At 33.2% G+C, this 27,132-nt stretch overlaps 1 protein-coding gene across 3 annotated transcripts; it reads left to right on the top strand.

The window, feature by feature from the left end:
* Positions 1-16,499: 16,499 nt before the first annotated feature.
* Positions 16,500-26,485, top strand: LOC130817607 (diacylglycerol kinase 2-like). 3 transcript variants are annotated; one of them, XM_057683413.1, is made up of 9 exons: positions 16,500-16,622; positions 21,236-22,398; positions 22,979-23,345; positions 23,427-23,503; positions 23,908-24,027; positions 24,177-24,341; positions 24,973-25,110; positions 25,833-25,988; positions 26,137-26,485. In XM_057683413.1, exons 2-8 carry the CDS (start codon positions 21,286-21,288, stop codon positions 25,980-25,982), a joined length of 2,130 nt encoding a protein of 709 aa, XP_057539396.1. In that variant the 5' UTR covers positions 16,500-16,622; positions 21,236-21,285; the 3' UTR covers positions 25,983-25,988; positions 26,137-26,485. The 3 variants fall into 3 exon arrangements, with proteins under 3 accessions (XP_057539396.1, XP_057539397.1, XP_057539395.1); XM_057683414.1 differs by having other exon boundaries at positions 26,142-26,485; XM_057683412.1 differs by having other exon boundaries at positions 25,833-26,485.
* The last annotated feature ends 647 nt before the right edge of the window (positions 26,486-27,132 follow it).

Genomic DNA, 27,132 nt, shown 5'->3' on the forward strand with positions numbered 1-27,132 from the left:
ACTGCTATGTTAAAACATTGTTTTCTTTGGTCTAAGAGATCTCTTTTCTATTTAGGAGTTCTCTTTATGCATGTTCCCTTTTAACAAAGAGAACTGCTATGTTAAAACATTGTTTTCTTTGGTCTAAGAGATCTCTTTTCTATTTAGGGGTTCTCTTTATGCATGTTCCCTTTTCCCTTTTTTGTAGTAGTGTTAGGTATTGGAAACAATTTTTGTGCCGCAGGAAAAGCCGAGTCGGCTTTCCTGTGGGTGGGACAAAAGTTGACTCGGCTATTTGTTCTTATTCGACCGTTGTGTCTTTACGTTTTCTTTGAATTAAGTGAATTGAATTCCTTTACTTATTTCATATCAATTTTGATGTTACAAAGTTATAATAAGGATGCTTGCTTTTGCGAAGTAAATAAAGGTGTGTTTTTCTTGAACGTTATTATCTGTGGTTTTGGATGTAATTTGTGTTAGGACACTATTTTTTAAGAGGATATTAAAGAAGGTTGTACTTTATTGAGTTGTTTTTTGCTTATACGATACTTACACGCTTAGACTATTGAAAAAGTAATTGAATTTTATTTAATACTCCTGACTCTCACATTACTTTGTTGCTTATACATGCATTGATGTTATCTTGTTGACGACTATCAAAATGCTTACAAGCCGGAAACGTGGGATTGAAAAGGACCTCATAGGACAAAAATTGTTAAGATATGATAGGAATAGTTTAAACTTGATGAGATTAAGAATTACCATTTAAAATTAAATAATTATAATTGCTAATTAAATAAAAAATTAATAAAGGGCATTAAAGCAACCAAAACAAAAGGGAAAAAGAAGACTAAAACCTAGTATAATGCTAAGTTGTTTACGTAACCCAAAAAAATCAAAGCCTAGATAGTTCTTTCTATACATTTTAATTGCATTTTGTTGATTGTCCAATAGTCTTTAATCCTACTCATCATCTTCGTTATCATCTTCATGTCAGTACGATATCCCCACTGTTTCTCCTCCCGATGATGTTGATGTAATCAATAGCATTAATCACTAGTAATAAAAGTCTTGTTGGCAACTCCTTAATCGTATCTATTGAAATAAAAGATACAAATTATACTATTTGTATTTTTTTTATTTTAACAAAAAATACAAATAAATCTTATTTATATTTGTATCGTTTGTAAAACAAATGATACAAATAATTCTAATTATTAGACTGCATCTTTTTTTTTTCTAATGTCTGGAAAAGCTGGAGTAATTTATCATCCTGTGTAAAAACATTTTGAACAGTATGCCTATAACGTGTTCAATTAAATGCCATAGAGAAACTCCATTTCATAAAATTCTAACTATTTTTCTTATAAATTCATGTAGTTCCTTGTTGATGAGTGTGTTGGGTGTTTGTGCAAATTTCTTTAGCAGATTGAGGTCTTAACCACTATAAATAAACGTTGGAAATTACTGTGACTGTGTGATACTGATATTAGACTTAATTTTTGAGAATTAGTGATACCGATTTTAGAAATGTTGGAAATTACTTAGTTTAGACTTAATGTTGGACATTACTGATTTTGGATCTGTTATTCAGCTCATTGCTTGTGCTAGGTGATTGCATCTTTCATGATTTTAGCTTACTGTTAGGAGTATTTGAAGGACAGCATTAAATTTTTAATAGACTAAATTGCTGTGATGTTACAAAATGGCAGCAATATATACTACATAAATGATAGTCCGGACAAGAGAACACGGATATATGACAAAGGACTTTATTAGTGTTGTCGCTAAAGTCTCTAACCAAACAAAATTTATTAATACCCTTAATTAATACTACACAAGTGTAGTGGTAAGTAGGGGGTCAATCCACAGGGAGATGAGTTGCGAGACTTAGGGCTTCTTAAGGTGTTGAGAGATCATGTATTGGAAGATCGGATACGGGTTAGTCTACAACTATAACTACGAAAATAACAAACAAAAAAGAATCGGGATGTGGTTAACTCATTTGTGACGGCTATCCTAATGGTAGAGGTTTTGATTTTCTTTAGTTTGATTAGAGAGAAGTGGAACACAATACAAAGAGTGATTCGTTCCTAGATCAGGCTTGGGATCACCTCCGAAAATTTCATCCTCCTCACTCTCATGAGTAAAGACAAGAAAATCGGGCAACAAAAGTCCACTATCCGTCAATCCTCCCTTACTCTCGTTGAAGGGGAAAACTCTTAGTTGAAGGGGCGATTGCAAGGTTCGACTCTCGTCGATCCTTTGCACCCGACTCCATTCATTGAGCAAGGGTTTAGGTTACTTCGGGATCCAATCCTTATTGGCCTCCCAAAAGCAACCATGGAAACCCTCTAGCAATGGATGGAGCAACCCTTCTTCTAAGTTTCCATTCAAATCAATATCTAACAATATTCACCATTATCAAGCCATCAACAAGGATTAAGCTAACCCCATCCTCAACTAACTACTTACTACTTATAATCATAATCATATTATTAATAATCATCATCAACGTCAAAATCATTAATAACAAATAAACTAAAATCTCAATCAAACACCAATGACAAAATATGACAAGAGTAAAATAATAAGCAACAATAAAGCAATATCATGAGATAACTAAAATGAAGAAATATATAATAATGAAATACTAAGAATAAATAAGATTAAAAGTTACCTAAAAATAAAAGAGAGATTCATGAACAATAAAAAAAAACCCATAAAAACTCAAACTTGGAACTCCATGGAAGTAGCTTGAAGCTTCAAATAATACTAATAATGTCAAAAATAAACTTAGTAGAATAATAAATTTGAAGAATTAATTACTAGAAATTAAGCTAGAATAAGAGAAAATAAATAGACTAAAACCTAGGGTTAATGGAGAAGAATAAAACATGAAAATTGAAAAACTAAGGTTCTCTCCTAAACTCTTTCAATTACCCCTGTTTATACCCCTTACAAATTAAAATATTTAATCCCTAATAATAATAAGAAAATACTCCTCAAAATATTTGGGGAGCAAAATCTAATACAAATCTTGTAAAAGCTGTGTGCTTTGTACTCCCTCCGTTTCTTAAAAAAGTTCCTATTTGTTATTTTTTGGTGTTTTATTTGTTATTCTCATTAAGAATCTTTCCATTTATGTCACAAATTTTGGACAAAAGTAACCTTATTCTTACTCAGTTTAATATTTTTATAATACTTATGGACCCCACATATCCTTTACTAACTCCAATTTAACATTTTAATATTCCTTATGGTTTCCACATGTTTCCCACTAAATTTTATAAAACTATTTTTTATTAGTTGTGGTCCCCATATTTTTTCCACTAACTTTCTTTTAATATATTTTTTAATGCTTATGGTACCTACTTTTCTCCAATTAAATTTATTATTCAATTAAATGATATATCCACTATCTAAAATATTCTATTTTTTCTTAATTCCCGTGAACATTCCTTATGGAAACTTCAATAGGGAACGCAGGGAGTAACTTTTAACTCGCTGAAATTGGGGCTGTGGAGTACATGTTATATTTGATTGGCGGTAAAGTAGAGCATGACGAAGAAGATGTCTCAGTTGTTAAGAGCTTCTACACTTGTGTTCAGGGTCACAGGATCGTACCTCCTTGGCTTCCTTTTTAGCTGTGCCTTGGTATATGCTGTTGCATGCGTGGAGTGGAGATGGGGATGCGATTTCCGATCGATCTGTTGTGATCAATCGATCGATCAACTTTGTAATATTTTTGCACATTCTGAAACATCTCCCAAAATAAGATCGATCGATCAACTTTATAAATTTTTTGCACATTCTGAAACATCTCCCAAAATAAGATCGATCGATCAATCTATGTATATCGATTGGTCGATCTCCCTTAACTTTCTCAGCAACGTTCTGGAACTTTTAATTATAAGATCAATTGATCCATCCAAATAAATCGATCGGTCAATCTCCTTCTTTTTTTGGCCTGCCATTTTAGAAATGCTCTATTTCCATCGTTATAACTCCAAAATCAATGTGTGACCAGTCGATTCAAAGCTAAAGAACCCAACATTTGCCTTCCATCAAGATATCCACCAAAATTCGAGTGCGTTGACCTTCATCGGCACTTAAGTTGACTTTTCATGAATAATGCTTCTTGCTTTGCTCGGTTAGACTTTTCTCGACCTCTTGGCCTCATTTCTTCCTTAAAAATAGGTGATCATTTTGCAAAACCGAGCAACAAAAATGCTACCCTACAAAAGGGCGTAAAACCAACATTTGAGGGGGAGGTATCCAAGATACCTCATATACACTTGTGTTCATCTTTTGCTTGTATTTTTCATTTGTTTCATTGTTGAACCTCTTTGAGGCTTTCATTTCAATCGGTATTAGAGTAGGCAAATTGTTTTGGGCCAATTGGTGTGAGAAAGCAAGGTTAAAAGAACAAGAAAAACACAATGAGTGAAGGGGGAAAGTTCTATATTCAATTGCTTGATGGGAAAATGAATTTTGCAATATGGAAAAGCTCCGTGGAAGATTATTTGATGCAACAAGGCATCGATGATGCACTATTAAAAGAGAGACCAAATATTATTAAAGGAGGCGAAATGGACACAAATGCGGAAGAAGGCGGTAAGCACAATCCGGCTTGCCATTGCATCCGAAATCAAGTATCACTACTTGAAAGAGATCGATCCTGGTGAGTTGTTGGAAAAATTACAAATGGTGTACGCTTCCAAATCCCTAACCAATAAATTTTGCTTGAGGTGGGAGTTGTATCAACTCATGAAGGATAAGGATACAACAATGCAAGACCACATTAACACATTTAACAACTTGGTGTTCCAATTGTTGAATGCAGATGAAAGCTAACGGATGAAGAGCAAGCTTTACTACTTTTGGCTTCAATTCCCAAGGACTATAGAAACATAGTCCAAATATTGCTCATAGGTAGAGACTATTACTCTTGATCAAGCATTGGTGACATTGGTGGCGTTGAGAGAGAATGATAGGTTCATGGTGAGAAGAGAGGGGGATGAAAACAAGAGTGTAGGGGATGACTTGTTTAGTCAGGGTTCTAATAGAGGGAGAACCAAGGATAAGGGATATCAAGGAAGGGAAAAGTCTCATAGGAGGGGTGATCTTAGTAACAAAGAATATTACTATTGTAAGAAAAAGGGGCACATACAAATAATGTGCAAGGAATTTAAAGAGGACCTTAAGAGATTGAAAAGCTTAAGGGATAGTGGGAGAAATGAGGGTGAGAGTAGCGGGAGTGCCGCACTAGGCTTTGTTGGTGATGATGACTATGGTGGGGCTCTATTAGTCGATGGGAGAGTGGTTCATAGTACGGGATGGGTAATAGACTCCGGTTGCTCATTCCACATTTGTATTCCACATTTGTTGTGAGAAAGAAAAATTTACTAAGCTTAGTTTTGGTGATAATGATCTTGTTACTTTACCAAATGATGAAAAGGTAAAAGTAGAAGGTATTGGGGAGGTTCAAATTGAGACACATGGAGGTGTCAAAAGGGAGTACCATTCATAGAACAAAGACCACCAAAAATACACATTGAGAGTAGTCTAGTGCATTGTTAGAAACTTGAGAGTGTTTTTACTTTGCTCTTGTATTTTGTGATCTTGAGAGATTGTTCTCAAGATAAGGGGAGGTTTTTACATTGTAATTGTTGAATTTCAATCTAATAAAACCACATTTGAGGGGGAGGTATCCAAGATACCTCATATACACTTGTGTTCATCTTTTGCTTATATTTTTCATTTGTTTTTCATTGTTGAACCTCTTTGAGGCTTTCATTTTAATGATTATTCTGTTAGAATATTTATCGCATGATGATTTGTGTATGGGATTTATTAATTTGGTGAACTATGGGAGAGAACGAAGGTGGTTATGGATACCACTTTCATTGTATCATGTGTTTATTTTAAGCTAACGTAAGCTTTTATGCAATATTATATCTTTCTTCTAGAGTATTCTACATGAACTTATGTAGTCAAGTATAATTTCTGGTTGGAAGGCACATACAACATCTTGGAAAACATCGTAGAAGAAAAATTCAGGGTTTTGTTGCTGCTAATTTGATTGAAACTTGGAAAAACATTATAATTGAGGAAGCAGTACAAAAGAAAATTGTTCCAGTTATGGAAGTTGAGCCTGTAAATGTTCAACCTATCTAGGGTAATTGATCAATACTGAAGATCTTAGTGGCCATTGGTCTTTATTTAGCTGGCGGTGCAGTTATTTTGTGCTCCTGTTGGTTTCGGCTGGTCTTAGTTGCGGTGTAGTGTTAGTGTTTGTGATGGTTGATGCAATTTTTCATGTTATCCTTTGCTAAGAGTTGTATTATTGTATAGCATTATAAGAGATAACTTTTGTTAATATACTATATTTAATAAAAATATAAATTCTTGTTTATTCTAATTAGTTCTTTCAATTATTATTTTTATTTAATCCATATCATAAAAAATACTAATAACAAATAGAACTATATTATTTGTATAATTACTATTATGGAAAAAAAAATTATTTGTATCATTTTTTTGAAATAAACGGTACAAATAACCCATTTTTTTGTATCGCTTGTTTGAAACAAACGATACAAAAAACTATTTTAAACAATAATTAATCACATTAATAATGTAACTCGTCAATCTAAGGGTTTAAGTGATAATTTTAAAGTAATCACATATAACCTTAAAATGAATACTTATTAGAAAAGGTTATCAATTTAAAGATATAAGTTAACACTATAGATATCTAAGTCCTCACTTTAATGCTACAAGCATTGTTGTTAAAATCGCGATCTGGATCGTAGAATCGTACAATTCTATGACCAGATCGGACTCAACGACTAGAATCATTAGTGGAATAGGAATCAAGTGGGATCGTTGGTAGGATCGGTTAGGATCGGCCAGGATCGTTGGTAGGATCGTTCAAACTACTAATTTAAGATCCTACATAGAATCTCGATCCTAACAATCTTGGCTACACGTAACAAGAGGTCATTGCATACAACCTTAAAATGAACACTTATAAGTTACAAGTAATCAATTTAACTTTGTAAGTCATCACTTTACATTTTTAGGTTATCATTTTAAAGCTATAAGTAACCACTTTAAAGTCATTGTATACAACCTTAAGTTTGAATGTCATCATTTCAAGGCTATAAGTATATCCTTAAAGGTTATAATACTACCTTAAAATGAATATTTATAGGCGTTAGGAAATCATTTTATAGAGGGTAGTAATCACTTTAAGGTTATAAGTCATCACTTTAAGACATTAAATGATCACTTTAAGGTTATCACATACAATGTTAAAATTGTCCTTGAAACTAGTTTGTAATCAATGTAGCTACGACAACTTTGAGTTCAAACTCAAAATCTCTAAAAAGAGTGGTAGTGTATATTTTTGAAGCATGCTTCAACAAACCAATTATTCTTAGATCTGACTTTGGTTTGGTCCTCGAGCAATGAAACTCCAATTCACTTTAACTATGTTAGTTGTTGCTTTAACACTATAAGTCATTACTTTAATGCTACAAGTAATCTCGTTAAGTTCATCACATACAACATTAAAAAGAGATATTGCATTCTTAAATAAATACCACAGACACAGTCTGTGGTGAGTGTTGGGAGCACCTATATATATATATAAAGTGTTAAAAATAATTTAAATATCTAACGTCATCACGCTCCCTTAAATGAGTAGTTAGAAGAAGTAGGTATTCACTTTAACTATGTTAGTCGCCGCTTTTACACTATATGTCATTACTTTAATGCTCCAAGTAATCACGTTAAGGTCGTCAGATACAACCTTTAAAAGAGATACCACATTCTTAATCAAATGCCACAGACATAGTCTATGGCGAGTGTTGGGGAACACCTATATATATAAAGTGTTAAAAATAATTTAATTATCTGACATCATCACACTCCCTTATATGAGTAATTAGAAGCAGTAGGTATTCACTTTAACTATGTAAGTCGCCGCTTTTACACTATAAGTCATTACGTTAATGCTACAAGTAATCACGTTAAGGTCATCACAAACAACCTTTAAAAGAGATACTGGATTCTTAATCAAATGCCACAAACTGAGTGTTGGGGAACACCTATATATATGATTCTTAATGAAGTGTTGTCATGCTATCCTTGTCAGTTCATGGGTGTGGAGAAAAACATGATTATAGAGAAAAACATGATTGTTCACAAAATATTTGATATTGTCAAAATTTAGTTTTTATTCTGATTCTTGCTTTGCAATCACATCTAGTAATAGGAACAAATTTTGTCTTCATTTTCCTAATCAAATCATCCTTGCTTGGAGAATTTAATATAATCTCGGTTCCTTTCTTTTTTTGTTTAGTGTTTCCCTCGCAAGAACATACCAAATATTTCTTTGTGACTATACCATTTTTTTCTCTGTGTTGATATCCTGACACCGAAACCATTGGCCCTTGCATGTGCATAATATAATTCTTCCAATTTTTCGAATTTTGTTGATTGCAATCCAGTGAAACGGATTAAAATGAAAAAAGCTTCAAATTCAAAGGGACGGAGGGAGTATTTACTTATCGACTTGCTGCCTTTACAAGTACATATGACACAAATTCCTCTTCATGAAGCTGTTGGTTAATTATTAGAGTTAGAATTGGAGAAATTTGAAGCCCAAAACACGAATTTCAATGAACAACAAACGTACTTCTGTCCATTTGAACGAATAAACAAGTGTATCATTTCGGTTAATTTACATATTTTGCATACAAACTAGAGATTTCACGAATGAGTTTGCAGTACCCACAAAATGAAACATCAATCAATTATAAACAACTTGAATTTAATTGCAGTTAATTAAATTAGTCGAACTTACTAATAACAATTAGATAGAATTTCACAATTAGTGTATACAGAGTAAAATAAAATATAACTTTAATGTAAAATTAGTTTTTTAAGATTTTAATTTCTTAATTTATACAAATATATCAAAAAATTTAATAAAAGTATATTGTACGATATGTAGTATTATTAGAGGTGTTCATTTGGGTCATCGGGTCGGTTTCGGACGGGTGTAATTCGGCTCGGTTGGTTTTCGAATCAGTAAATTTTCGGTTGTATACAACAACGGGTCATACACGGGTCAGATCGGTTGGTTACGGGTCGGTTTAACAACGCTTGTTCGCATTATCGGGTTCAAACCGGTTTGTTATCGGTTGAAATTCGAGTCGCGTGTCAATCGAGCTCGGGTTGTCATCGGTCTTACATTAGTTCGGTTTTTTCGGGCACAAATCGGGTTCGAGCTTTATTTTTCGAGTAGTTATCGGTTAGGAACAACTATCGATAGGGTCAATATCGAAATAAGTTAATAGTCGGGTTTTTAATTTATGTATGCTCATTTTATGGCAGATCAATTTATTTCAATTAGTTTATAATATATATATATATATATATATATTTATTTATTTATTTATTTATTTATTTATATATATATATATATATATATATATATATATATTATATATATATATATATATATATATATATATATATATATATATATATATATATACATATATATATATATATATATATACATATATATATATATATATATATATATATATATATATATATATATATATATATATATATATATATATATATACATATATATATATATATATATATATATATATATATATATATATATATATATATGACTATTATTTAATAATGCATCATGTTGCTACTTTTGATAATTGATTAAATATTAAAACTCGATAATCGAAACTCGATTTGTTTGAATGAATAATAAGAATAATCTAAACTATCTCATAGGCTATTAGAATATACATTACTCTATTACACTAATAATCGATTGTATTTCTAAGTTTGATAATTGAAACTTATTATATATAATAAAGTGAATTAGATTAATCAATTCATCATAACCATTTTATATGATATTATGTATTTATACTTATTAGTGACCTTGAATACTTTAAAATAATAAATCTATTACGCTAATAATTCTTCGTATTTAATTTAAAACTTAATAATGTTCGGAACTAGATCTATTGGAGTGAATGAAACTAATACAAACTATCTTATAGAGTTATAGTTACAGTTACAGATTATCATTTACAGTTAACTCAATGCTATTACTTATTAGTTATTAGTTTTATTGAATACTGATATTTAATACTCTAAAGTAATTTATAGGCTATTAGCCTATTAATAATCATCGTAATTCACTTATCATAATTCGATCTATTAAAAGACTTATAGTAAATGAAACTAGTACTCCACCTTTTTTGTTACTTTGAATTAAATAGCCTATATTATGCAATTTTACCAAATTCAATAATAAAAATATTTAATATTTGATATAAAATATTTATATTACTCAAATAAATTATTTTAGATTAAGATAACTAATTGTCCAATTTGATGAATATATTACTCAATTGATACATTACTTGCACAAAATGTTATTGGTTATTTGGATAGCACACGGATAAGGTGTTTTAGCCGTTGGACTATAATGTTAATATCAGATCAGCGGTCAAGAACGTGCCACGTCATCGTCATTTGATAAAACATGGCTTAAAGTTCCTTTCTTCATCCTTTCCTCCAGCGAGTCAGCGACATTCCCAAATCCCGCCCAAATAAACCCTAACTCAACTCTCTCTTCTTCATCCTCTCACTGAAACCGGCGGCCCTCTTACAATACCATCTGTTCTCCTCCAATCTGGCCGGTAGAACACGTTCATCTCCGGCAGCCTGTAGTACCGTAGGTATGAAGCTCTTGTTTTTTTTCTTTTTCTCTGTACCGTAGCAATTGTATCTGTTAGTAGCAATTTGGCATTCTTTATCTTTCAAAATGAGCTGGTAATTGGAATTAGGCACCAAGTTCTACTGTAAAACTCCTTCTTCCTTTTGATCTAACTTTGATTTGCGTTTGAGTTCTAATTTTGTAGTGGGCTGAATTTTATTTTATCATAGATTTTTTAGGGATGTGATTGAGAGGAATGATGAGTCCACGAGGGTTTTCTAGGCTGCCAAGTTGTGGCAGGTTTTGATTGAGATGATACATAAGAATATGAACTGGAATTGTTTTTCTGATCATTTAGAGATTTAGAACGATTGGATCCAATCCCTAAATCGAAATCAAAGTTATTCCAAGATTTACCAGATTTACCATAATTAGAATTCATATTTTATTCTTTGGATATCAAAATTGAAGTATAGATTTGCAGAATCCTAATGAAAAATGAAAAATTGTGAAAACAGAAAAATTGAAAAAAGTACCTGAGATCAAAATGTTGCTAGTTATATTCATTGTGTTGCTAGTTATATTCATTGTGTTGCTAGTTCAATGCTCTTCTGTATGAAGGTTTAGTTCAATTTCTGTATGAACTGTAATGAACAAACATTGTTGTTGCTGCACAGACCTGCTGAGCTGCTGCTGACTCTTGCTCTTATAATCTGTATGTACTGATACTAGTTAATGGCTGCAACTTATAATTTGAGATGAATTGAACAATTAAACTGAATAACTAATGTGGATTACATGCTGTTTGACTTCAGAATGCACCAATGCACAGATTGTGATCATATTTGGTTGCTCAACACAGGATTGATCTCAAGCATATTCATTCAAATCTGAACTAAGCATATTTGGTCATGTTGGATATTGATTTTTTGTAATTTTTGTTCATGTAATTTTGTCATGGAATTTTTTTTTCGTTCTTTGTGTAAATTGATTTTGAATATTTTTGACTAAATTTTTTCATTGTATTAGTAATCTTTAATATAGTTTGTCTTCATGGTTCTCATTGTTCATAACTTCAATTTTATCATCAGTGTTTATCATAGATTACATGAAATTGTAAGTTTGGGTTGAACTGTTCAACTGTCAATTCGATTCTTCAGCAACTATTCAACTATAAATCTCCAAATGTCGCTGTACTTTTGCATCTGTTTTCTTGTTTGGGTTGAAATTGTAAGTTTTTGTATAGAAAAAGACTGATATTCATGGTTAGCTTTATCAAATGGCCCCTTGTAAGTTGTTCATATGTTGTTCCTATGTTGAAATGGTTGCAACTGTCAAGTTTTTGTAAGTTGTTCATCTGTTGAACCCTTGTGTTTGGTGTTTTTAGTTAGCTTTATCAAATAGACCAAAATTAGCATCATTTTCTTTGTTATTGGTCATACCACTATGGTTTTTGCTTCACAATTCACAATCATATATTGGATCTGAATATTCTAATGTAAATGTTTTTGCTTCTATCGGACACAATTTTCACAGTATCACGAAGAAACAAATTTGTTGATGATGGATCAAGGAGAGCTATGATCTGCTCATTGTACTGAAAAAATATTCAAATATTGTTGGTGTCATTCCTCTATGGGAACTATGCGTAAACTCATCGGACCATACCCAAGATTCGGAGGCTTACTTGCACTCTTAGTTGGTGTAGTCTGAGTTGAAGTAGTCTCAGAATACCCGCTATAGGTCCTCCAAGCAGTTTTTCTTTGTCACTCATTTTTAATAGCTTATTATTCGGAGAAGTATAAGATAGTTTGTAATTGTATTAGTAATCTTGAATATATATTAATGTATAATTTTGTTCAAACAATGTTCAATACTTCTTTTGAAATTAGAAGATGGGATTAAATTTGTTCAATCTCTAATTCTTAATTGTAGGAAGATGAATTTTAATGAGGCAAATGAAGCTAATGGTTTTCAATTTGACAATATTTCGAACACGGGTAATTTGTTAATCTAATGGTTCAAGTACCTTATATGTTTTGTGTACTTTATCATTCTTTTGCATTGTGTTCAATATTGAGATAAATTACTAGCATGTGTATTATTTTTGTTGAAATTAACAACGTTTGAAGAGTTACAAACTAGTGTATCCACTCCAAGGAATGTGAACCCGAACCCTAGACAAGTTGTCCAACGTCCTATTCGTCCACCAAAGCGTGCAAAAACTAGTAGAGGAAGAGGTGGAATTTCTTTAGCTGGAGGTCGAAGGCGAACTAGAACTAAGTTTCAGGAGGATATTAAAGGACTTGGAAAGCGTACCTCACCAGTTTGGGATCATTTTACCATAGTGGCCGAGAAGGATGATAACAATGTTGTTATTTCATTACATGCTGTTTGTCGCCATTGTAAGAATACTGATTATAGAGCCGAAGGTCACTATGGAACCTCTAATTGTAGAAATCACCTCAAGACTTGTGAACCTTACCAAGAATGGCTTGCTAAAAATGGTTATCTCATTGGTGATTTTAGTCAGAGAAAATATTGTTCTCTTTTTGCCGAGTCCATTATGTACCATGGATACCCCTTAAGTATGGTTGAGCACAAATTCACAAGGAAATTGCATCGTTACTTGAATCCAAAGGTGAAGAATATATCTAGATCCACAATCACTCGATGGTGCATGAGGAAAAACTCTAAGTTAAGGAAAATGTTATTTGAAACTTTGAAGGATTTAGATAGCAAGGTGTCTTTGACATGTGACATTTGGACAGCTTGCACATCTCGTGGATACTTGACTTTAACGGCTCATTATATTGACAAGGATTGGTGTTTGAAGTCGAAAGTTCTTAATTTTCGTCATTTCCCTCCCCCACACACTGGTCATGCGATTTTTGAGCTTGTTTATGCAATGATCAAGGATTGGGGTCTTGAATCAAAGTTTATGTGCATGACTGTTGACAACGCAACCAATAATGATTCCATGATCCCCTTGTTATAAGAATGTTTAAATGGCCATTCGTCTTTTCCATGTGATGGTGCACATTTTCATATTCGTTGTGCGGCACACATTTTAAATTTGATTGTTAAAGATGGATTAAAAGCAATTGATCCTGCTGTCATACTTGTGCGTGATAATGTCAAGTACATTGATTCATCCGAGGCAAGGATGATTAGGTTTAGAGATTTTGTATCTCAGTTGGAAAAACCTTCTTCGTTGAAATTGTGGTTGGATGTTGTAACGAGATGGAACTCTACATACTTAATGTTGAAGCGAGCTCTTGACTATAGAGTTGCGGTGAATCGCTTTGGTAGTACTAAGCCTGACTACACCTTAAAGCTCACTGATCGTGAGTGGGAATCTGTTGAAAACATGGCTTCTATTCTTCAACCTTTCTATGAAATGACCAATCTTTTTTCTGGGTCAGATTATCCCACTGCAAATCTGTATTTTGAACAAGTTTGTAAGGAAAAATACCACCTACGACGTGCTTGTGAAAGTGAGGATACCTGCATTAGAGAGATGGGAAATGAGATGTTTGAGAAGTTAGAGAAATATTGGGGCGAGTCCTCTTTAATTTTGTCTATTGCTGCGGTGTTTGACCCTAGGCATAAGATTCCATTTCTAAAACATCATTTTAGAAAGGTTTATCAATCTGAGAATGAGGTTTATCAACAAATTGTGAGGGTTCGCTCTGGACTTGTCAATCTTTTCAATGATTACAAGTCTACAATTACTTTATCGACTAAAACTCATCAAGCTTTTACTTTTGAAAATGTCGCATCAGTTGGTTCATGCTCTTGTGATTCTGATGGCTATGAGGTATGTATTATTTAATTTTAAACTCCTTTTAACAATATATTTATTATTATTACTATTAATAAGTTTCATATGTTTTATTGTTTGTTTACAGAGTTTTGAAAGTTCTCAAGAACTACTTTTTTTTTCAAATATTTTTCGGAAGTGGAAAAATACCTTGAATCACCTTTACACATGCATGGTGATTAGAAATTTGATATTTTGTTGTATTGGAAAGACCAACAAACTACATACCCAATTATGTCTAAAATAGCTAAAGACATATTGGCTATTCCAATAACCACAGTTGCATCCGAATCAACTTTTTCTATGGGAGGAAGAATTTTGAATAGATGGAGAGCATCCCTTTTATCAAGACATGTTGAAGCCTTGATTTTAACTCGTAATTGGTTGTTTGGATATGAAGAAGAATCTGATGAAGTAGGATTAGTTGTTGGCAGTGACTTAGTCCCCGATGCAGAATCGCATGCTAAGGGAGATCAGGGTCCAAGTGGATCCTCGTCTTCAGAATCTGGTACGTATTTTACATTTTAAATAAATGTTAGTTAATTATCATTCTTTTATAACTCGTGTTTCGTGTACTTTATATACTCAGTTATGGTTTATTCACTTGATTGTTGCCATGCAAAAGATGTTGGTTCTTATGGATTTGATTGTGGCTCAAATTGAAACACGGAATCTGGACACAAGTAATTTAACCTTACAAGTCACATGGAAACTTGATAATCGTTGGGTTGGGTGAATGTTATCCATGAGTCTTAGTCTTATAGGCAACTTTCTAATAGCCTTGTTTACTTGAGATTAGGCAATTAGAAATGTTTCCTTAGCTATGATTCATGTTGGTAACTTGCTGAACATGCGGTGTTTGTTGACCTTGAGAGGCATTACAATGATCTCACCCGACATGTGATACATATTCTGGTAGCAAAATTTTAGGCGTTTCTTTTTTGTATCTTTCTTATAAGAATGAATTACTTTCTTTTAATACTTTTTTTGTTTGTTTTTGTTCAAGATTGAAATATGGTACCACAAGCAAAGTAGCAGTACGTGAGAGATTTTATGGTGGATATATAACTATATATAGTTGCTGATTGAATGCTAATTTTTGGGGTTAAAAACTTGATATTTGTATATGTACATTAGGTGGATGTATAAGTGATGGATGTAAATTTTTGGGGCAAAAAACTTGATATTTGTATATGTTAATTTGGTGGATGTATAAGTGATGGATGTAAATTTTTGAGGTTAAAAACTTAATATTTGTATATTTATATTTGGTGGATGTATAAGTGATGAATGTAAATTTTTGGGGCTTAAAGCTTGAAGAATTGGTGGAATCTTATTGGTTTATAATTGATTTGCTAAAATATTTATATATAATCTTGTTTACAATCTTTCAATATTAGAAATTAGTTTTCAAATATTCAAAAAATCATAATTAGAAAACTGAAATTGGACCTAATTTGCTAAAATTAGGTGAAAAATTGATTCGGATTTGCAACAGTTCGATTAACAATCGGTTCGGGTTGGTATCAGTTCGGGTTAAAAACAGTTCGATTAATAATCGATTCGCGTTTGTATCAGTTCGGGTTAAAAACAGTTCGATCTTAATCGGTTTTAGTCAGGTTGCATTCGGTTACGTGCATAATTCGGGTCGGATTTGACTCGGGTCGATAACTGTTCAGTTCGGGTAACATCGGTTAAGGTTTATATGTCGGTTATAAAATTAGGTTGCAGTTCGAGTTCGATTTTGCCCTTTTTTGTTATCAAACGGTTCGAGTGAAGTTTTGGTTCGGGTAAATGCGGTACGGTAAACCTAAAAAACTTATATTTTTTTGGGTCGGATAATTTTCGATTCCGGATTGGGTTTTCGGGTCGGGTTTGTTAATAACAGCTCTAAGTATTATTCAAATCAAACGTTTTCATTTTCGTTTCACAAAATTCTAATTGAATATCAGAAATATATTCGCGATATTCTTCATATTACAATTCACTTTTCTTCTTTCTAGATTCTCCATTTTTCTCTCCTCTCACGCTACCCTTTTCAAGGTTCGTCTTCTTGTGATTTATTTTATTTTTTTAATTGTTCACTATTTTTGTGTTTTTGCTTTGAATTTGATTGTGTTTTTGTTAGGTTTGGTCTGTTGTGATTAAGAATTTGGCATTATTTTTTTTTTTTTTTTTTTCATTTTTATTTTTGTGGTTGTTTTCTGTGATTGTTGAAAAATGGTTTTACTTTATTGATGTGACTAGTATTGTCCTGAATATGAAAAAGTGTTCGTTTTGTATTTGTTCTAGTAAATTAGGTTGTTTTACTACGTAGATGATCAAGAGCAGAAATGGTACATAATTGTGCTTGCTGCAAGAATTGAAGGATTTGCTTCATAGCTTTAACACGATTTTGACTCTTAGTGTATGATCAAGGAAGGAAGTTCCTGAGATTGTCGAATGGTGGTATTAGAATGTGAGGAATTGGTTGCTTTTTGGTGGAAGAAGTGTCATTTGGATTGATGATTTTGAGTTTTGATGGTGGTTACCTGTTACATTACCCATTTAGGTTCTTAGGTCGCTTTTTGGTGATGGATTTGGATGTTTAGAACAACACAATAACATGTCATTATTCTAACGCCAACTGGCTCTCTCTTAGGCGGGTTTGAGTGGTTGGATGTACGCAATCATACGCTCTTTAAGTTGTTTCCGATCGTAAATTGAAAAAATTATGATTTATAGGATAAAAATGATGCTCGTGTTGACATTGTGCAAATGAAAAAGGGGTGGGGGATGTTTGAATAACATGTTCTGGCTTTGTTTTTTATTGGATGTGTTTTTTGGGATCAATTATAAGGGCATACTGAATAACATAAAATACCATGTCTAAGTGTTTGGCGTAAATAGGTGCAAGTCAACATTCCGACATGCATCATTTGCTGTTGGTATTTTTCTCTTACAAGTTTTAACATATATGGGTAGTTTGCAACAGAATGTTCAAGTTTTGAATTCTATATGTTGAACTTGTATTTTTCAATTACAAATGACTTACTACTTATGCATTGGAGATTTGGAGTGGGAGATTATACCACTAGTGGCTCATATTTCATTTAGAATTTGCTTTGCTAGGTCATGCTAATTGTCAAAGATGATCGAGGTATTGCAATGATGGGTGAAGTTGCTTATCGGTTATCTAGACTTTTGTTAGTTTGTAATTAGTTAAAGTATGGAAGTTGTTGAGATTCATTTGTTAGTAATTTTTGGAAATGCTAAGAATTGACAATTATCTTGTGGAAGATGTGTTTATTGATGATTATGGTTTGAGCTTTGATGGTTATTAACTTACAAAATTGTTAGATTAGGTTAACAAGTAACATGTTTTATTTCATCAGTTTGGAAGTTTAGGAAATATGACAACATTTTAAGATTTGTGGAATTTTGTATTGGAATTAGGGATATGAAGACACATTTAGAAGTGAATGTTAATTCGTAAGCAATAGAAGAAACTTGATTGCAAGTCAATGATTGTAATTAAGGGTTTTGAGGAATTGATCGAATTGTATAATTGTTTGATGAGTATTGTTATTTTGTGATTGACTATAGATTAGATGAAATTTCGTGTCTTTAAATAGATTTTTTCAGACCCTTGATTATTTTGTTACTGTTAGTGAAGAATTCTTTTTTGGGAGATTTTTCTTTTGGAGAAATTGTCCCGTATAATCCCACCTATTACCCATCTACTGTGAATAATCCCTACTATTAATTATTTCTAAATATACCAACCGTTGTATACTTTTTGCTGTTAGCACCCCTTACCACATTTTAACCGACTACTGTAGGTACTTTCTAGCCGTCACACTCACTTCTTATTCTTCCTATTGCTTCTTCATTGGTCTACTCCTACTCTTCTTTGGTAAGTACCTACAGTAGTCGGTTAAAAGGTAGCAAGGGGTATTAGTAAAAACTATACAAAAGTTGGATTATTAAAATGACTTGAAAATGTGGATCAAACTGATTTTTAACACAGTTGAGAAACTGTTGTAAGACAAGGAGACATTGAACTTTTCTTCTAATCAGGTGAATAAGTAGCTCTAGTGTAGTCATTAACTATAGTAAGAAAGAAGGTACAACCATTATAGGTAGCCTTAGAATAGGTACCAGAACATCCGAATGCAACATTTGAAAAGGTTTATTAGTCTTTGTTTTACTAGAAGAAAAAGATTTTCTAGTTTGTTTTGCTGCTGGGCATATATTACATATTAAGGAATTCTTGTAATTACTGACATCAATATTATGTTAGAAGACTTTTAATTGTTGTGAAGATAAATGTCCTAGCCTAAGATGAAGGAGTTTGGCTTGTTGGTAGAATCAGTGGCTGTCATACAAGAATCATCAAGATTGTCCAGAGCTTTATGATCGAAAGTGTCAACATAGTATAGGCCATGAGTTAACCTACCAAGAATTACAGTTTCTTTGTTTGTATGGCCTTGAACAAGACAGTCATTAGCAGAGATGGTTATAGATACATTTAAATCAAAACAAAGCTTAGGAATAGATATTGGACTAAACTGAAAATCTGGAACATATAGAACATTATACAACATAATATCTTCAATTAATATTATGTCCCCTTTGCTAGTGACTCTGACCTTTTGTCCATCTGATATAGTTATGTTTGTGATTATTTACTTTCAACTTTCTCTGATTAGTGATTAGTAAAAAAATTGGGTCTATTACACATGTGGTCAATAGCCCCACTATCAAAAATCCAACCAAATGAAGTAATTTTAGATAAAAACAAAATTTATCTGCTAGATTAGATGCACTAGCATGTATTGTAGGGTCTATGGAATGTTGTTCTGTTGTAGTGTTCAATTATTTCACAAAAAAAGCCAAAAGTATTTTGAAATTGCTTTATTGACATCTTTGTGCAGTCTAGATCCACTTGCACTGTTTTGTCCGTTGGATCTTTGTTTTGTATGCAGGCTGCTCTTCTTTCTCTCCTTTTGCGTTGATAATACTTATGACCTTATGGGCTATGGGTATCCGTGCAACTTATAACACTTATCCGTAGTATGTCCATTGTACTTGGAATAGTCACAGAAAAGTCGATTATATTTATCATTACTGATTTGTCTATTAGCTAAATTCCTTTGAGGGTCATTACTAGAATCATTCTTGGAGTACATATCATAAGATCTCCTTCTATCTGATAAGAAGGCAAGAGAGTTTGTTGGAACCATATTATTCTTGCGGAGTTCTTTATGTGTTTGTTCTTGAAGGAGCATTCCATATGCCAAGTTAGAATTAGGCAAATTTTGGCATCATCAAAATGCTTGATCGTACTTGAGCATACTGCTCATTTACTTTCATCAAAATATGCAATAACAAAAAAACTTGCTTTTCTTTGTTAACTCTTCTAGTTAAGTCACAAGTTCATTTCTCACAAATGTAGGCCTGAGGAGGGCTGACATTATAAATTTCATCCCATAAGGCATTCATTTTGCTATAGAATTGAGCAATATTCATACCTGATCCTAAGGTAGCATTGAACAGTTCTTTGATAAAGTATAACTGAGTTGAATTGGTTTTACCAAACCTTTCTTCAAGATTGCACCAAATCTCTGAATTATTTCTGTAACACATGATACTCTTGGCAGTCATTCTTTCCAATGATGCAATTGTCCATCCAATAACCATGTTATTGTATCTGTCCCACGCTTTCTGTTCATCTTCAACTGATGTGGGTGTTAAAAGAAATCCATCTACAAAGGCCACTTTATTCTTGGCTGACAAGGAGATCATCATTGAGTGTTTCCAGTCACAAAACCTAGTACCATTAAAGAGAATAAAAACCAGTTTAGCATTAGCAAGATTTGTTGAATGAAGGTAGTACACAGATGCAGGGTTTTGCGCGTAATCTGGATCAGTTGTAATGCTTGACATAATACGATAATATGAAAGAAACAAGAATGAAATAAACAGAAAGAAATTAGTGGTTGCTCCCGCTCTAATAACATATATGAAATGCTTTATTATTATGTTATGCCAAAGAAAGAAATACAGAAACAACAAAGATATTATTGAACTTATAATAACACTATTAAAATCCATTGGTTTGCATATTTGTCTCTTATATAGGAGCAGATGAACCTAGATTATATATGGATAAAGGTTATTTAGGTCGAGAATTAAGGAAGTTACAATAACTAACTGACACTAACTGAATAACAACCTATATGAACACAATTAGTTACTAAAACTAACTTAAGTTGGAGGATGATATGGATTGACAGAATGTCACAGAAAGCACTATCAATGGGAAGAGAAGGTTGGGGAGGCTTGATGATGATGATCACTTTTATTTTTGGTTTTCTTTTTCTTCTGGATTTTAAATGGGTTCAGATATTTTTTTTTTTATTTTGAATGTTATGTTAATTAGGATCAGCATAGGACAAATTAGGATTACTGTCTTAAGCCTATGATGTGGTGGCAACGATGTGGCTTTAAAACTTTATAAGGAAATAATTTACAATAATAAAAGTTTGCTGCTGTAAAAAATCAAATAAACTAATCTTTAAAGTTGTAATTGACCAATTAATCTTCCTCTTAAATTCCTGTTTTTTTTAGTTTTTTAGCATTTGTTTCTTATTGTATCTTATTTTTTCTTTCAGGTCGGTTGATACACCTTTTCATGGCAAGGCTGATGGGTTAAGTTTGGTACATGATGTTTGACGTCCAATCTTCCATCTCAAGATTATTGGCTGCTCTAGATGCTCTTGATCTTGTTGTGTTCGGATGGCTGGTTACTGGATCATTTGTACTATTAGCTATTATATTTGCGTTCCTTAAATGGCAGAAGAAAACATCTTTAAATTGGGTTAAACCTTCTGCCAGAGCAAAGAAAAAAGCGTGGAAAAAGCTAAATTTTCCATTATCACTTCATAATTGGGTCGAAGATTATGGTTGCAGTGAACAGCCATCAACATGTTGTGTTTGCTTGACTTCTCTAGTATTCTCTCAAAATTTGGGAACAAAGACTGTGTTCCATACCCCTGCTCATCGCTGTGCTGTATGTGGTGTAGCAGCTCATTTTTATTGCTCTCAATACGCAACAAAGGATTGTAAGTGTTTTGCACAAGCTGGTCTTAGCCATGTGCAACACCATTGGTCAGAAAGATGGTTCAAAATGGATGATAATCCTGACACTTCCGTGTTTTGTTTTTACTGTGACGAGCCATGTGGTGTTCCTTTACTTGATGATTCTCCTACATGGTACTGCATGTGGTGCCAGCGTCTCATACATGTAAGTTGTCATGCCAAAATGTCCAAAGAATCTGGTGATATATGTGATTTGGGTCCCCACCGCGACATTATACTTTCTCCACTGTGCGTGAAAGAATTCGATGTAAAATCTTTGAGAAGTTTAAGTTCAATTAAAGAAGAATTCATAGCATCTCGTGGAGAAATACACCAAAGGCGTCATAGGAACAAGAATGGGCCAAGCCGTTCTGTTGGTGGAGAGATTGAGGATGTGCCTACTTCTGATTCTGCACTTGGTTTTGTGCTTAATGGTATAACTTCTTTAAAGAAATGCTACAGTGAGAAAAACCTGAACTTGTCAAGAAATGGCAAATTTAATGATTCAAAAGTAACCAATGTTGGATTGATTAAGAAGAAGGGTGGGACTGTAACTTATGGCCAAACCAAGAAGTACAAGTTAATGGACTTGCCAAAAGATGCTAGGCCTATACTAGTTTTTATCAATGCTAGAAGTGGGGCACAGAATGGGCTATCTCTCAGGAGGAGACTGAACATGCTGTTAAATCCTGCTCAGGTAATTTTGGCAGGTCAATTTAGTAGTGCTATATCTGGTGTTTTTGTCACTTGTATCGGAACAGATGTTTCCAAAACTATTGTTAGTTATTGTATTATTGTAACTTTGATTTGACCATCTAGAAATAAAATGGTCAAATGGATGTAACAGCAAGCTATATTAGCAAACGTCTTGTACAGCGTTATGATGCTAGTCTCTTTTATATGGTTTCAAATTCGTATTAATTTCTTTAATTTTATCTCGAACAGTTGAATTATCCACTTTATTTAGGTATTTTTGTAAATTGTGGATGTGCTTCATTGGTTTATGGCTCAGTTATCAACTAGTTCTCGTCCATAATTTTGATTGAAATGCAATCAGATTTTCAGGTGCATTGTCATGGTAAAGTTCTTCAGTGATTACATATAATTTCACTGTCGGTATTGCATTGTCAAATTGACTGACATTTAGAAGAAGAGGTGTCTTTCATCTTTGAGGATGCTATGTCATCTGTGCTGGTTCTATGATCCTTTATTGTAACACATAGACCACTCTTGATTGGTTTGATATTGACTTCAACTGATATATTTTTTTGTGGCAGGTGTTTGAATTGACATCCCAAGGTCCTGAAGCTAGTTTGAAGTTGTTTTGCAATGTTCCAAACTTTAGAGTATTAGTATGTGGTGGTGATGGTACTGTCGCGTGGGTTCTTGATGCGATTGAAAAGTTTAATTTTGAGTCTCCCCCACCTGTTTCAATTCTACCACTGGGCACAGGAAATGATCTCTCAAGGGTTTTACAATGGGGAGGGGGATTCTCAAGAATTGAGGGCTCTTGGTTGAGCAATATTTTACATGAAGTTAATCATGCAGCTGTTACAATGTTGGATCGCTGGAAAGTTGATATTAAAGAAGACTCAATTGGGGAATCAGAAAGGACGCGTTCAAAGTTTATGATGAATTATCTTGGTATATGAAGAGGGCATTGCTTTCTGTGGTTTTGTCTAATCTGTTTTTCTCAACTGTAATATATTTTTTGTAACTTCACAGGTATTGGATGTGATGCAAAGGTTGCATACGAATTTCATGTGAATCGAGAGGAGAATCCTGGGAAATACTATAGTCCGGTAGCAAATTTCTTCTTTTCATTGGAAAATTTTGATTTTGGGACTATTGTTTAAGCACTGTCTTTGTTAATAACTGTAAAAGATGTGTATTTGGTGCTCCTTTCTACTGGGTGTCACCTGTAAATACTGGATATCCTTTTCTTTCAAATTTAATAATTTTCTTGTTTTTGAAAAACTAGAAAATTTATTTAATCAAAAATAAAATCCTCCGTTTCATACCTTTTCATTGCTTGCCACCTAACTGAATTTGAACCCCCCAGAGGCTAGAGTGCCTCTAGGAGTATTGTTAGAATGCTGACTAATACTTTAGGAGAGGTCAATATTTTAAGAGTCATGCTCTACTATACATCTAAATCCTTTTCTTGCCCATGTCTATTGTGTCTACTGACCAAAACTTCGTGCAGTTTGTGAACAAGTTGCGATATGCCAGAGAAGGTGCCAGGGATATGATGGACAGGGCTTGTGCAGATTTGCCGTGGCAAGTTTGGCTTGAAGTTGATGGAAAAGACATCCCGATTCCTAACGTATGTGGTAATTTGTTATTTGTATGGAATAAATCATGCTAAAACTACACTGTGAAACATTTTTGTGTGTGTTTTAATTTTCTTCTGTTCTGATAAAACTTTTGGTTGTGTGAATCATAAATTGTAATGCAATCACTTTATCTTTTCAGGATGCTGAAGGTCTGATTCTACTCAATATTGGTAGCTACATGGGTGGTGTAGATCTTTGGCAAAATGATTGTGAGCATGATGACGATTTTACTCGTCAATCTGTGCATGATAAGATGCTTGAGGTTGTTTGTGTTTCTGGGGCCTGGCACCTTGGGAAGCTGCAGGTTTGGCTTTACTTTGTGTTTATGTATGGATTCCGATCACTGAAATGCGTAAAAAAGATAGAATGTTCCTGAATGAATCCAAGTTTGCAAGCCGAGTGTTAATCTTGATCACCCTCCTCCCAGAGGGTCATTGATAGTTGAGGTTGTGTTTGTTTTGTAGAACTGAAAACTGATATCTTGGAATTTTGAGATTTATTTTGATGAACCAAATAGAATTTCTTGTCAACCAAATAATTTTTGATAATAGAGATTAATTTTTCTATGCCAATATTCAATATTACTACGGCTTTAGGCTGTGGTCTATTCAAATTGTGGTAAATGCTCCCTTTGAGGCCAACAATAACAATGCCAAAGCATAAATGGTTTGAAATGCCAAGCTATTTATTTCAGAATTTTGTCTAAGATGTCATGAAACTGATTAAAACCAATTGTTTTCAAATAGTTTAGAAATTTACTGTGATTGTAGTAGAGTACATGTACGTTGGCTGAAGTGAAGATGAGGAGGTGTTGATTTTGTATCGTATAAGCAGTCTATTTTTACTAGATGACTTTCCGGTTCACTCTAACGCTGTTGACCCATGTGATTTGAAAAAGTGTCGTGTATTAATACTTTCCTTTTCCTGCTTTACAGGTTGGTCTTTCTCAAGCCAGGAGAGTGGCTCAAGGGAGTGTCATAAAAATTCATATTTCCAGTGCTTTCCCAGTTCAAATAGATGGGGAACCATTTATTTTACAGCCTGGTTGTCTAGAAATAACGCACCTTAACCAGGTATTTTAATTTCATGACTGTTATTTACCTTGGGCTCAGGGAGGGCTGAACTACTCTCAAGGTTGATATCTTTCAACTATATTAGGCTTTTGCCTTCTCTCCTTTTTTTCATTGATTACTCAATTTTTTTCCTCCCTTTTATTCATTTCTTATAGCCTTTAACTCTAATCCCTGACATTCTTTTCCATTCTCGTTACAATTCTTTGCATTGTGCATTGTATACTTGACTGGCTTATTTTCCGACGCGATTACCTCTTCACACTACCTTCTCTGCTTTTTGTTCCTGTTCTCCTGAATATTTGATAATACTTTGCCATGGTATACCGGGACTCACATTAAATCACATGATATATTCGTGTCTGATTTTGTGTTTGGCTTTGTACCCGAAGATGATTTAATTTAAGCAATTTTGAGGATTCGACTGGAATCCTTTTCTTCATTGCTTCATTGGGTATATGAGCTAGTGCATATAATACCATACACCTTTTGCTGGTAATGAATGACAAATATTTGGTTACTTATGTCATTTGGGATTTATTATTATGATACCTTCAGTATCCACCTTACTCATCATTCCTTAATAGTCGCACACATTGACGTGACTCATGAGAGGATGGATGAAAAGGAAACCGGGTAAACGATTTATGGGTGGAAGTAGTAAAAAGGGCTAAGGATAGAAATTTGAGAATTTCTGTTCACACTTTGGTCATTTGCATTTGTAGGTGTTTATGTTGAGGAAATCATCTGAAGAACCAAGAGCCCATGCGACTGCAGTGATGTCAGAAATCTTGTTCGATGCAGAGTGTAAAGGCATCATCGACTCCAGTCAGAAGAGAGTGCTAATTGAACAGATAGCTCTTCGTCTTTCATAGTTCGAAGTTAGTTTTTCTTTTTTTTTTTTTGGCTCTTCGTATTTCGTTTTCCACTAGCACTATTTTTCCTGCTTAGTGCTAACGAGCGTTACTAAGGTAGAATGAAACTGAAGTTCATTGTTCTTTCCATTCTTTTTCGTTCTTTTGGCGAAAGAAAAGAAAAAAAGCGTAGTCTTTTCTTTTTCCCTCTTCACACCCTTCTACTTGGCGTTGGTGCATGGTGACTTTGGCTACTTGAAGGAACTTCTCGTGTCCATAGCAAGTATATACAAAGATATACGGAGGTACATTTTTTCCCCAAATGGATATAGTAGTCTAGTAGAGATTTTGATATGTTTTGAGTATGAAGATGTGACTTTTAGGTTGAAAATAAGTATAGATACTATTGTGTAATCTGTAAAGCATATGATCTATAGAGTATAGAACGGCTTATATAGTGTATTAAAAAATTAAAAATATGGAATTAAATGATGATTTTTTATGTGTATTTTGTTGGTTGCCAACAATAGAGTACTCCAAATACCAACTCTTATTTTGCAAGATTGACTTTTTGTTTTAGAAATCACCGAGACTCTAGGATTTATTCTTAAAAGTCTTATAGTCAAACTTTTAAGTTCAAGAAAAATACTTTTTTGTTTTAATTTAATTACAACATTTGAAATATTACATTATTTATTTATTATCCTTAGTTTTGTTATTAATATTTAATCTATCTATACGGTAAAACATATTGTCTGTTGTCTCTTAAATAAAAAAAATTTATAATTGATATAGCTTAAATCACCCCAATAAATTTATTTAACGGACTCTGACACCTTTTTTCAAGAAGTGCCTTTAGGGTCCAAAGACAACTTGAATGTCTTTTCAATTTCGAATGAGACTCCTCTTTTTGGATTTGGCTCTTGCGTATCATCAAACCTTGGAAAATACAACAAATTAGTATAGATGATTAAACATATTAAATTTCAAATTTTTTTTAACTAAATTATTGTTTTTTTATTAAAAGCCATGGTTGCAATGGTTCACTGTCCACAGGAATATCCTAAGAAGCATGTTGGGGATTCGAAGATTGCACTTGAGGTTCTGCTTGCATAACTTCAGTCTCCTCCTCATTGATAATCCCTTCTTCTTCATTGGCATCGCCCTATCA

This window comes from Amaranthus tricolor, chromosome 7 (assembly GCF_026212465.1).
Source record: "Amaranthus tricolor cultivar Red isolate AtriRed21 chromosome 7, ASM2621246v1, whole genome shotgun sequence".
NCBI lineage: Eukaryota > Viridiplantae > Streptophyta > Magnoliopsida > Caryophyllales > Amaranthaceae > Amaranthus > Amaranthus tricolor.